The sequence below is a fragment of the Podarcis muralis genome, chromosome 6, assembly GCF_964188315.1.
Source record: "Podarcis muralis chromosome 6, rPodMur119.hap1.1, whole genome shotgun sequence".
NCBI classification, from domain to species: Eukaryota; Metazoa; Chordata; class Lepidosauria; order Squamata; family Lacertidae; genus Podarcis; species Podarcis muralis.
The window spans coordinates 41262536-41274756 of NC_135660.1; the positions used below are offsets into that span (position 1 = coordinate 41262536).

Below are 12221 nucleotides of genomic sequence, written 5' to 3' on the forward strand. Positions count from 1 at the left end.
TAAAGCAATGAGATACAAATCTTTATTGTTTTCTATTAGGTTATGTGTTTATCAATAAATGCATTTATTTTGAGCGTGGATTATCACATTTAGAACTGAAGATCCCATTACTGTGTAAGTAATGTAACAACCAATCCACTTTCCAGTCTTCAAAGCAGCACGCCATTTCTGTACAAGTTTCTTCTAAAAAGCGCCAGTTGCAAGCCCCACCTCATTTATTTGGTCTCCAAGTCCTTATTGTGTGCCATGCCTTCACCACCGGTTCTCTATTCTTCCATATTAGATTATGCCCGTATGTTACATACCACCTAAAAAGCAACAAACGCATAACTTCAACTGAAATTCTTTCACAGAACACATTATAGGTATATGTCATGAAGCCATTTGGGCCCAAAACACTTCTCAGTAGAAATTTTACAGGGCTATTTTAAATAAATAAAAGACAAACAAACTACAACACACTGAAGCATCACTCTCATTGTACTAGCACAGTACAAAAACTTACATGCCAAAGAGAGCCCCTCCAACGTGTGCAGCATGGTCAAAAAACTTCCAACCCAAAATAAGTCCGGCCGTGTCCAGTGCAATAATGGCTTTTAAAGCCTAGAAATGAGTAAGCAAGTACAGCATTGGCAAAAAAAAAACACACAACAGCAACATTGCCTTCATGTTTCAGCAGCTCCAACAATGATAAAATGAATGTAGTCCACATTCATAAATCCCATTTAGTCAATGAGAACAAGGGCGAGGGTTGTAGCTGGATTCGAGTTAAAGCCCCATCTCTACCATGGATATATTGAGCAACTTTGAGAATGTACCATACTGGCCTGAATACAAGCCGCACTTTAACTTGGAAAAAAAGTGTGGCTTATATTCACGACCTTACCGCGCGGCTCCCTGCTCCCCCAAGGAAGCAGCCCAGGAGTGCGGGGACAGCGGCTGGTGGCCTCCCCTGGCACCGGTTTGGGGATGGAGTGCCAGGAGGCGGGCCGCACCCGCAAAGAAGCCTTGAATTTTAAAGGTGCAGCTTATTTGCAGATGCGCATTCAGCCCAATACAGTAACTCTCTCCCAAGCCTCAGTTCTGTATTGGTAAATTAGAAGACCCACTCCACCAGCTCTGCTGAGAGACCAGCTCCTTTGGGGACCCTCCTCACCCATCACCTGACGGGAGCCATTCTATCTGGTTGCAGAAGAGGAAGACTGGATGCAGAGTTGTTCTGTTTCCTGGAAATCACAATTTTCACTTTTTGAACTACAGCAACCCTAGTTCCTCCCCTCCCTGAACTGCTTCCTTTGTAGATGGTCATTATATGAATCACTATGTAATGTTTAGCAATAGGTGCCTGAGTTCTATTGTTTTAATTTTTCCTTCTCACCCCTTTTTCCTTTTCTGTTGTGTTTTTTTTTAAAGTTAAGCCCATGAGACAAAAACAGGTAACAACAGAGGAGAGAAGTTGCTTCAGTTCTTTCAAGTCACTTACATTTCCGGCTGTAAATGTGAACATTGGAAGGAATATTATGGCTAGCCTGGCTTCTGGCATCTTCGTACATACTGCTGCAAGGACCATCATTATAGCACCCGACTAGAAAACAAGCAAAACTTTAAAAATAAAGAATAAAAATGCAAATTACAAAAGCAAAAGAATTTCAATTTAGAATTGAATTTCTGTTGAAGTCAGAAAAGATTACTGTTTATCTTGACCAGAGGTTCAACAGAAGTGAGTGGCAAATCCCTTCTCCTTAAGAAAGCATAGACTATTTCCTGTCTGTGAATAAATCTTTCTGATATTCAAGATAGAAAGTATCAACGTGAAAACAATACAATCTGATATAACATACCCAATTTATTCCTAATATTGACAAGTTCATTCATGTTTTACTCAGAAGACAGTGCCAATGAGTTCTATGAAACCTACTCCACAAGTAAAAATGTACTTGGGGATAAAAACTGCAGTGGAAATTAGTTGTTTTGCTGTGAATTAAGTCCTATTGATATTGGGACTTAATTCAGAATAAGGCTACAGAAACATGACAGTAAAACTATAATCCTAAAAAACTAGTTAGGAATCTAATTGAAATCCATGGGACTTGTTTCCAAATAAGTGTTTAAATGGAAGACAAGCTGGAAATAGTTCTTATTGCTGCAAAAATGAAAGTGGACAAAACGAGCACTATAAAAATTTGAGTTGGCACCATCACTGATTTTACTTATAGCTTATCTGATACTGAGGCATCTTTTTTTTAATTAATTATACTAACGATCTAACCAGTGGTTCCCAACCATTTTTTGGCCATGCCCCACCTAAACATCTCTAAAATCCTGATGCCCCCCCATCCCCCTTGACATATAATTCTTATTATTTAAAAAGTGAACTCCTATTCACGTGGAGAAAGCCATTAACTTGGTCTAACTCATTATCGAACTGCCCCCCTTAAAAATCAAACGTGTGCCCCACGTTGGGAACCACGGATCTAAACAGTGGGGGGAAACAGTTCACTAAGTAACTTTTGCTGGGGTGAAGCTTATAGACCAATCCCCCCCCCCCAATATTTCATTAGATTTCTAAACTACTCTCCACTGTAGTTTTTCCCCAAAAATAACTTGACTTCTGAAAACAGAAAACAATCTGCTCCAAAAACCAGTCTTTCACAACAGACAGATTCGTTTGTACTCAGCAGGACTTACTGCTCCAAGTGATGATCCAAATCTTCCTGTGACCGTTTTGCAAAAATAACTCACAAATGTGGAAAAAACCCCTAGAAGAAAAATAATAATCTTGTCAGAAGCACGGATTCAGTGAGAGACATGAAACAGTTAAATATTCTTATTTTACTGTCCTAGTTTCATTTGTTTCATTAAACCCATGGCTTTCACAGCACACTGGACTGCCCTACAGAGGAACATGCAATTCTTAAGGCAGACACAGGTTCATCCAGAATAGAGTCTCCAAAGTTGGACTGATTTATGGCATGGAGAAAAATAGCTTCAGAAGCGGTTCACTTCTCCTTAGTTTTTCCCTCTGGGGCTCTGAAGCTTGATCTATGCCTAAGCCAAGAAATAAATAATAATAATAATGTATTCTCCAGCCACTCTGGGCGGCTTCCAGAAAAATATTAAAATACTGTAATACGTCAAACATTAAAAGCTGCCCTAAACAGGGCTGCCTTCAGATGTCTTCTAAAAGTCTGGTAGTTGTTGTTCTCTTAGACATCTGGTGGGAGGGCGTAGAAAGTCATTTAAGTCAAGAAAGAAGTCATTTACCTTTTATTTATTTTAATTTATTTTAATATGTAATAGCACTTCTATATTTCCATGAACTATAACATTTTAGCAGAATTCACCCCCAAACAACTATTAAAAGGACCTCTAAACTAAAATGGTGGTGATGCCTAAAGGTTAGCCCACCTTAGATTAGGGTGGTTAATGGACCAAAAAAATCAATCCTAGTAGCTGGCCCCTTGATCCTGGACCTAGGACAGTACTCATACTGGCTCACAGAATACTGCTTGGGAAGCTCATCATTTAATTATTTTAGAATTTTCTAAACTAGTCTTCATCCAGACATGTTTTGAACAGGATTGTATTGATGAATGACAGTTTCTCTCCAATGATCAAAGAATGTTCATAACACATAATAAAGGCAACTTCAGTGCAAGTCAAAGACAAGTTTTAAATCATCTTAAAGGTAAAGGTAAAGGTACCCCTGCCCGTACGGGCCAGTCGTGTCCGACTCTAGGGTTGTGCGCTCATCTCACTTAAGAGGCCGGGAGCCAGCGCTGTCCAAAGACACTTCCGGGTCACGTGGCCAGCATGACGAAGCTGCTCTGGCGAGCCAGCACCAGCACAGCACACGGAAACACCGTTTACCTTCCCGCTATAAAGCGGTACCTATTTATCTACTTGCACTTAGGGGTGCTTTCCAACTGCTAGGTGGGCAGGAGCTGGGACCGAAAGACGGGAGCTCACCCCGCCGCGGGGATTCGAACCGCCAACCATACGATCGGCAAGTCCTAGGCACTGAGGTTTTACCCACAGCGCCACCCGCGTCCCTAAATCATCTCAGGAGCCCATAAATCAGGCATCCACAAACTCCGCCCTCTAGATGTTTTGGGACTACAATTCCCATCATTCTTGACCACTGGTTCTCTTAGCTAGGGATGATGGGAGTTGTAGTCCCAAAAACATCTGGAGAGCCGAGTTTGGGGGTGCCTGCCATAAAGAGATAACCAAGGAAGGCTTCTTACCTGCAGAAAGGTACGCTGCCATGAATTGTTCACGTCCCAGAAGAGAGACTATACTGGTTGAGAAGCTCCACAGAACATACATGTTGGCTGCCATGTGTAGAAATGAGAAATGACTAAATGCAGATAGCAACATGGGAGAGCACACAACTCCTAGGGCAAAAGGAAGAAAACAGCTGTTAAGACTACTTTAGCATTTCACCTCTCCATTCACAGTTTACAAGTTGAACTATTAGAATGGAACTTCTAGCAAGAAAAAACATAGTCATCACTGGGTTTTCAAAAACATTAAGCATTATGTTTTTGAACATGGTTTTACTTTTCAGAAGAGCCCACCACTCTTTAATCATAATTTTTAAGATTACCTTAACATTTTTGCCTGCAGTGTGCCTCTTGTACACTGACTTTTACAGCTTTCCCTCCACCGTAGATTTAGGTATGCACATAAAAATATTTAACTTGTGTTTATACAGCATGGAACACTTTTTTCTTGACAGTTTAGTGATTTAGTTGAGAAGGATGAAAATGAACAGTAGATAAATAAACCTTAATCATCCACTTTTTTGGAGTTGGGACTCCTCAACAGCAAAATACAATGAAACATTACACCATACATAACATTGAAGTAAGAAGATATTCTACTTCTGTAAGATATTTAAAGGTAAAGGTACCCCTGCCTGTACAGGCCAGTCTTGACAGACTCTAGGGTTGTGCGGCCATCTCACTCAAGAGGCCGGGGGCCAGCGCTGTCCGGAGACACTTCCGGGTCACGTGGCCAGCGTGACATCGCTGCTCTGGCGAGCCAGAGCCACACACGGAAACACTGTTTACCTTCCTGCTAGTAAGCGGTCCCTATTTATCTAATTTCACCCGGGAGTGCTTTCGAACTGCTAGGTTGGCAGGCGCTGGGACCGAAACAACGGGAGCGCACCCCGCCGCGGGGATTCGAACCGCCGACCTTTCAATCGGCAAGCCCTAGGCTCTGAGGCTTTTACCCACAGCGCCACCCGCGTCCCTCGTAAGATATTTACATGACACTAAAAATATTTATGCAGGTAAGGTAAATTGTTTCATTAGTTTGTCCATCCCAAAATATTTGTATTGTGGAAACCAATTTGCTTGGTATTTCCTTAAATCAGGTGGTCAATCCACAGCCCTAAAATAAAACAGAACACAGTCTTGTACAATTTTGCATGTATTTTAATGCACACTTACGAGAAGTTGGATTAGATGTGAAATATGTAAGCATTACTCGTTGCAAAGAGGGTATCCTCCATAAACAGAATACAAAGACGTTTGCAGCTATAATGCCTATGGATTTAACAAGAAAAGTGTAGTGACAAAACAAGAAGTGAAAGCATTCAAATATATAACGTATACAACCCACAAATAAGTTATTGTAAACCCAAGTACCACAAAACTGTTATTTTCAAGTGGATTTTCTCTCCTCCCCAGAAAGAGATGTCTGGCACCAACATTACAACCCTTCAAGGGCCAGGTGAAATATATATTTTTCCTCAGACACTGCACGTGTTTATGTTTACTCTGCTTTATAAAGTTGTTACTGCTGCCTCTGACTTTGCTAGTTTGTTAGTAACGCTGCAGTTTCATGGTTCTATTGTATTTGTATGAATAGCTTTATTCATGCCCACATACATGTCCAAATGGATGAAGGGAAGTCTAGAAATATATATTTCTGAAAAGAATATTTTCAGGAACAAAACAAAGCCAAAATTGCACTGTCCATCCAACACAATTCACAAAACCCGGAAGAAATCTGAAGGTAGCCCTGTATAGGGCAGTATTTAATGTTTGATGTTTTATTATGGTTTTATATTTGTTGGAAGCTGCCTGGAGTGGCTGGAGCATCTCAGTCAGATGGGCAGGGTACAAATAAACTACTACTACTACTATTCAAGCACTAATGATGATGATTTGAAATCAAACTGCACTAGGCTTTGTAAGCATCCACAATGAGCTGTTTACTGACACTTGCAAAAAGCTGTGCCATTGCCCATGTGTTCTGAAACCAAACCATGAGGGCAAAGGAAAAGGGGTGACCTGGGGTCATCATGACATCAGGTGACTGAAGCAATGCACTGTCAGAGTTGACCTGCAGGTAAGGACTTGGCCCATCAAGCAGTTCCTTTCCCCCCATGCCTTGGATGCAACCCAGTAATCATTCAGGTCACAAATAATTGTGCTCAAACATTTTTTAAAGACTACTTGTATTTTTGCTTTCATATGAGACTTTTCAAAAGTTACCTACAAACTGTAATCCACCCTTATTATTTTTTCTTACTGATGAAGAATAGAGAGTGGGAATAAAACATGTTCCATCACCACCACACACTTACATTTGGAAACCATATCTTGATTTGGTAAACCCTATATTCTTCATGAAATATCAGTTTCTCAGTCCCCAATAACACAGTACACTGGAACCTCGGTTGTCAAACGTAATCCATTCCGGAAGACTATTTGACTTCCGAAGCGTTTGATGACCGAGGCGCAAAGGGCAGTCAGCGAAGTCAATGGAGAAAAAGGAAAAAAAACTCCCCAGAAGCCATTTGACATTTGAAAATGGAAGCAATTACTTCCGGGTTTTTGGCGTTCGAGTTCTGAAACGTTCGGCTTCTGAGAAGCTCGAAAACCAAGATTCCACTGTATCATAATTATATTAAAACATTTACTAAGTAGTAACTATTTTTGACATTCTGTTACAACTTTCTAGTAACAGAGCCAGCTTCTATGCAGGAAACAATCTTGTGTGACAGAGCCATAATCATGGAGAAAGTCTTACAGAAAGCAATAGGCAAGGGTCTTCTAGAACAGGGGTGAGAAATGTCTGGCCTTCATCATCTATGGCCATGCAGGCTGGGACTGTTGGGAGTCCAACAACAACTGGAAGGCCACAGGGTCTCCATCCTTGTTCTAGGAGGAATAATCTGAGCATAAAATTGCACTGCATCCCTCTAAGTTAGGGAGCAATATTACATAATGTTAGGCCAAAATATATTATGTAGTGGAGCAAACTAAACACATAGGTGGAAAAGACCTCCTTAGGTTTAACAACTTGTAAGCATGTTATCATAGCTATCTAGTGACATACTGTACCTGTTTGCCATATTTCTCTTCCTGAGAATGTCTAATACTTGTAAGCTAACACAAACCTGACACAGTACGTTGCCCGTTGCTCAGACTATTCCACCACTGGTTAACCTGAAAGAAAATGAGCAGTCTTAATCTAGCCTGATCCAATATATAAAGTATCTCAAGACAATGGATATTAAACTCATTAATATGCAATTTAGTTTTTTCGATACACAAAAGCATTGAAGAAATCAAGTTTACAAAACAAAAGAAGAATATTCTATCCCAAAACTTTTCTTAGACAACTGTAATTACACATAGGTAACAAACACCTATTTTCAAAAGATAACTGCACTCCTCTCTAGTTAGTGTAAACCAAGGCTGGGAACCTTATTGAACCTAAGGCCAACATTCCCTTGTGGGTAACCTTTTGGGAGCTGCATGCCAACGATGGGCAGGGCCATAAAGAAAAGTGGGTACAGAGATGACTCTTATCTGTAACAAATCTAAACACTATATCCATGTAGTAAATAAGGATTTGTTCCTTTTTATGTCTGATTTCTAAGTGATGCATTTTCCTAATGAAATATACATATTTTTATATCAATTTACCTCTGGACTGCATATGCTAAACATTGTGATCAGCTATATTCAACTGGTTATGATTCGAGTTTGTGAAAGAATCTTCCAAATAAATGAAAAAAGTGCTAATGAATTGACTCCATCTCTAATTAAACATGTTATTTCTTACCATCCTTCTTTAACCCAAAGATGTGATCTTATTAATGATGGCTGAGTCGCACAACTTTAACATTCATAATTTTTCTCTTACTATTGAACATATATATATATATATATATATACACACACCTCATGGGTTTTTCCTTGAGATTTGTCAAGAAAAGTATGATAATATCCATAAGGCTTTGCAAGGTGAGGCACAATAGAAAAAAAATCAGTCATCATGTACAATAGTTTCAATAGTAAAATTATAATTAGTGCCCAAAATACCTGCCTTCTGAAGTCCATCCCTTTTTGTGGTCGCACCTTATCCATCCAGTCTGCTCGACTATCTTCAAAATAGTTCTGAACCTTGGATTTGAGGTGTTCATATTGCCAAATAGCAGCTGATCCAAAAGCACAGCCTGAAAACTAATATATTTAATTAAGGTTTCAGGTAACACATAATTCAGATAATTTGTTACCATAAGCATTCAAATTAGCACCAGAACTGTTAACTCATTGTATGGCATGACCCCTACAGTCATACAATATCAATAATATTTTATCTCTATTCCCTACATAGCTTTTGGAGTCTTTAGATTGGAAATACAACTTCTATTAAATGCTTTAATTTGGGTGTTATGCCTAAATAGGAACAATCTATATATACAGGAGGCATGGGGCTGCACATGCTGGGTCTGCTCCCAATATCCCTGAAAAAGCTGGTCCCAACCATCTGTTTTCAAACTTCTCAGATTGACCAGAAAACATTTGAGTACTATCTACCTGTGTTTGCTTTAAAGTGAATAGAACATGATGGGAATCTTGATAAAGCAGGATTTTGTACTACACAGATGTTTCCACTCACATTTAAGTGAACATGGGTAGAAGCCCCATTCAGACCTACGGTGTTCAGAGTAGAAACAGTGGGTAGGGATGGGAATGTGGGCAGCCCTGTTCTTCTTACTCAGGCATTATATGGACATGGATCCCAATACTTTAATTGTTCTACAGATTAGAAAAATTTGATAAACATATCTTCAGCTGCAATGGGTCTGCCTGACAAAATCCCACCTCTATATAATCCTTGTTCTATATGAAAATTCTGTAGCTTACCACTAAACAAACCAGTTTTTGTTAAATACATATGGACTGCGGCACATTATCTGTAATATCAAACAATTATTACCCCAATTGTAAAGAAGAATGGCTTCACAAGGATTTTCACTGAACGGGAAGATTCTTGATAGGCTGGAGGAGACAAACTACTTTTCTGTGGCTTAATACCAGTTTTTGGGTTTGGTGTTTGCGGATCACTCTTCTGTGCTGGTCTTCTGAATCCATTTCTTTGTTGTGTGTATAGGGTATTTCTAAAAGTAAATACATATGGAACACAAAGTGGACTCATTCTAAATGTTTCCAAGATGTTAGGAAATACCAGTTTCTTATTCAGAAATACCAGATTAAGAGAAACCAAAAGCACCTTCTCACCACTCCAAAGTATTATGATCTTTTTGTGATTTGCCTATCCAGAATATACCTTTCAAAGTTTGTATGTCAACTTGTTTTTCTTACATGGTTACATGGTTGTTTTAGGCCACTTCAGATATAACACTAACCTATGATATTGTACTAACAGCAGTTTAGGAACCCAAACAATACTTTGTGTTCCGCCTATATAGGCAAAGTACAGTTTCTGTCTTCTTCTCCTTTTCCTAATCATCCCTAGATGTTATGCCAAACAGCAGCTTGTGAGAAAAAAGAAACACCTAAGACATGTTTTGTAATTTCAGTAGGAATATCAATTTAAACTTCAAAAAGATACAAATTGTCAAAAAGCTTCAAATTGTAGTTTCAAAATTATGATTTGTCAGATGGGACTGGATATCAGAACAATAAATGATTTTGTTTCTGGTTCTCACTTTGGATATTATTATTAATTACTGTTGTTGTTATATTTGTATCATTGCTGTTAGGCACCTTAAGCATCATTTAGTAGATGGGATGTAAGGTTAACAAATAAGTAATTATTATCAAGGTGCTACTAAGGAAATCTTATATTTTCATTTTGTACTAGACTCTGCGAAGCTACTTCAGTCCATTTGTCTACCAATGCACCGTTGTGCCATTGACACACCCAACTCTCTCTCCAATCCGTCGGAATAAGGAGAGGCTGTGTAACTGCTGGACCAGTGACTGGAGGCATCGTACTTCCCCCATCCACAGCCACTTCTTTACTACAGTCTTTCCTTCTTCATCGCCCTCGATTAGGGAGGGTGGAAAGAGAATTGGATCCTACCCATCGTTCTGGATGCCGGATTTCTTTTTTAAAATAACAGACTCCTGGAAAAGCCGAGCGGCAAAGGTGACAACCCCACCGCTCTCCCAGGCACACCCTGGCAGCGAACTCCTCGATACCTGCAGCAGCACACCACCTCACCCACCCCCAGCCCCTTCCTCTGAACCCCACCGCCCTCCTCCTATGGGTAGCAGCTCCGCTTCATTCCTTACCTGTGTGTCCGGAATCCACTACTACCCCATAACTCCTGTCTAACCCAGACTCGGGCACAGCAACTCCACGCCATTTTCCTCACCCTCCGAAAATAACGCTTCCGGGTCGGCGGGCGCTTCCTTCCGCCATCTTGAAAGGGGCTGGCGCTGCCGGATGACGTAATAGCCAAGCGCCGAAGCAAACATACCGTTACCTTGCCTACCTCTCCGGGAAAAGGGCGGCGCGGCCTACAGTGTCGTTCAGTTGGGGCGGTCTTTCTTCCGGCAAAAAAATTATTACGGCGTCCTATTGAGAGAGCTTAAAAACATATGGCGGGGGGGACGGGACCCTTTCGGGTTTTCTGTCGCCATTTTGAAGCAATTGGTGTTGGCCGGATTCAGTCCCCATTTTATCAAAGGCGCTGAGGCTGGACTGGGCACCGAGGCTGTGCCTCTTCCTTGCCAGAGGGCCTTTTCTTCCTCGAGGCAGTAGCTTCCACTCATATGTTCTCATAGGAAAAGGAAAGCGCAGACATGGATTGTGTGGGCAGCAGCGGTAAATGGCAGAAGTAGGAAAAGATGCTGACGGAAATCAATGATCGCAATTACCCTGCTGATCTTCAGTTGGGGATGTTTACCATTTTTTTTCTTTCCTGTGTCAAGTAGCTTTAACTGGGGAAAATGGAACACGAGTTTTTCCATTTTCCAATCTTTTCCAAAATTTTAAAACCGCTATTCAGTTACCTAAGACCTTACAACAAAAGCATATTTAAAAGTCAAAGTCAGGAATTGGCTAAGTACAGTATTATGGAAAAACTGCACCCTAAATTGCCTACATAAGCTTGATAAAATAAAAAGCTTTCAACAGGCGTTTAAAGGTTGAGACAGAAAGTGCCTGCTGAATGTCTCTTGGCAGAGTATTTCACATCTCCATTCTGCTAGATTTGTGCTTTTGTATAATGGTTAAAAGCACAGGAGCCTTGGCATAAAAAAAGTTGGGAGTACAATCTGATCTTTAGCAGGTAGTTTAGTAGCATTTCTGTGGCAACAGTGACCTCTTTTTTGATACCCATCATTGAGAATGAAAATAAACATAGTATTGTTACAGGAAGGGAGAGAACGAAACTTGGCTTTAGGGAAGTGTCAGAAGGACTAATGCTTCCAAGTGAATGACTTGGAACCCAAAAGTACTGCACTTGTAGCATCCTACCAATATTTAAACACTTAAGTGAGTCCATGCCTCAGGACGTTTGCAGTGGACCCAGAATCACTGAACAAATAAAGGCACATCTTCCATAATTCATTCCTACTTTACATTCCCCATAATCTTAGCAAAAATGTAGCTGGAACAATATGTTTGTCAAGCTAATGCCTAATTTGGCCTTCAGTTTTAGCTACTCTCAAAATGGAGCTAACACACTGGCCTGTTTTACAAACTTGTTGAGTCAGATTAGAGTATATAAAGTGCTCAGAATCCTCTAAAAGTTGTGTTATGGTTGTTGCTATATGGAGGGTTATTTTGAAAATACTTGAAGTTTGGATGTTGTTTTTGCAGATTGGAATAATCTCATTTTTCACAGCATCATTTCCCTGAGATAAAATCATGAGTTTATTTTGGAAAACATTAGAACAGGGACAGCCAACATGGCACAATCCAAATATCTGAGACTA

At 40.2% G+C, this 12221-nt stretch overlaps 1 protein-coding gene across 1 annotated transcript; it reads right to left on the minus strand.

The window, feature by feature from the left end:
- PARL (presenilin associated rhomboid like) lies at nucleotides 1-10727 on the minus strand. Its single transcript, XM_028730634.2, has 10 exons — nucleotides 10572-10727; nucleotides 9250-9430; nucleotides 8349-8489; nucleotides 7418-7466; nucleotides 5460-5555; nucleotides 4248-4397; nucleotides 2689-2759; nucleotides 1484-1585; nucleotides 506-603; nucleotides 1-308 (listed from the first exon to the last, which is right to left on the minus strand). The coding sequence occupies exons 1-10, from the start codon at nucleotides 10643-10645 to the stop codon at nucleotides 212-214; spliced, it is 1059 nt and encodes a 352-aa protein (XP_028586467.1). The 5' UTR covers nucleotides 10646-10727; the 3' UTR covers nucleotides 1-211.
- Nucleotides 10728-12221: the final 1494 nt, after the last annotated feature.

What these genes read in the sequence shown, in the direction of transcription:
- PARL (XM_028730634.2), bottom strand. Translation starts at nt 10,645, where the DNA reads ATGGCGTGGAGTTGCTGTGCCCGAGTCTGGGTTAGACAGGAGTTATGG. An exon ending in CATTCTTCTTTACAATTGGG is followed by an intron (nt 8,490 to 9,249) that starts GTAATAATTGTT and finishes TAAATATATTAG; the next exon opens with TTTTCAGGCTGTGCTTTTGG. An exon ending in GGAGGGGCTCTCTTTGGCAT is followed by an intron (nt 309 to 505) that starts GTAAGTTTTTGT and finishes GTTGCTTTTTAG; the next exon opens with GTGGTATGTAACATACGGGC.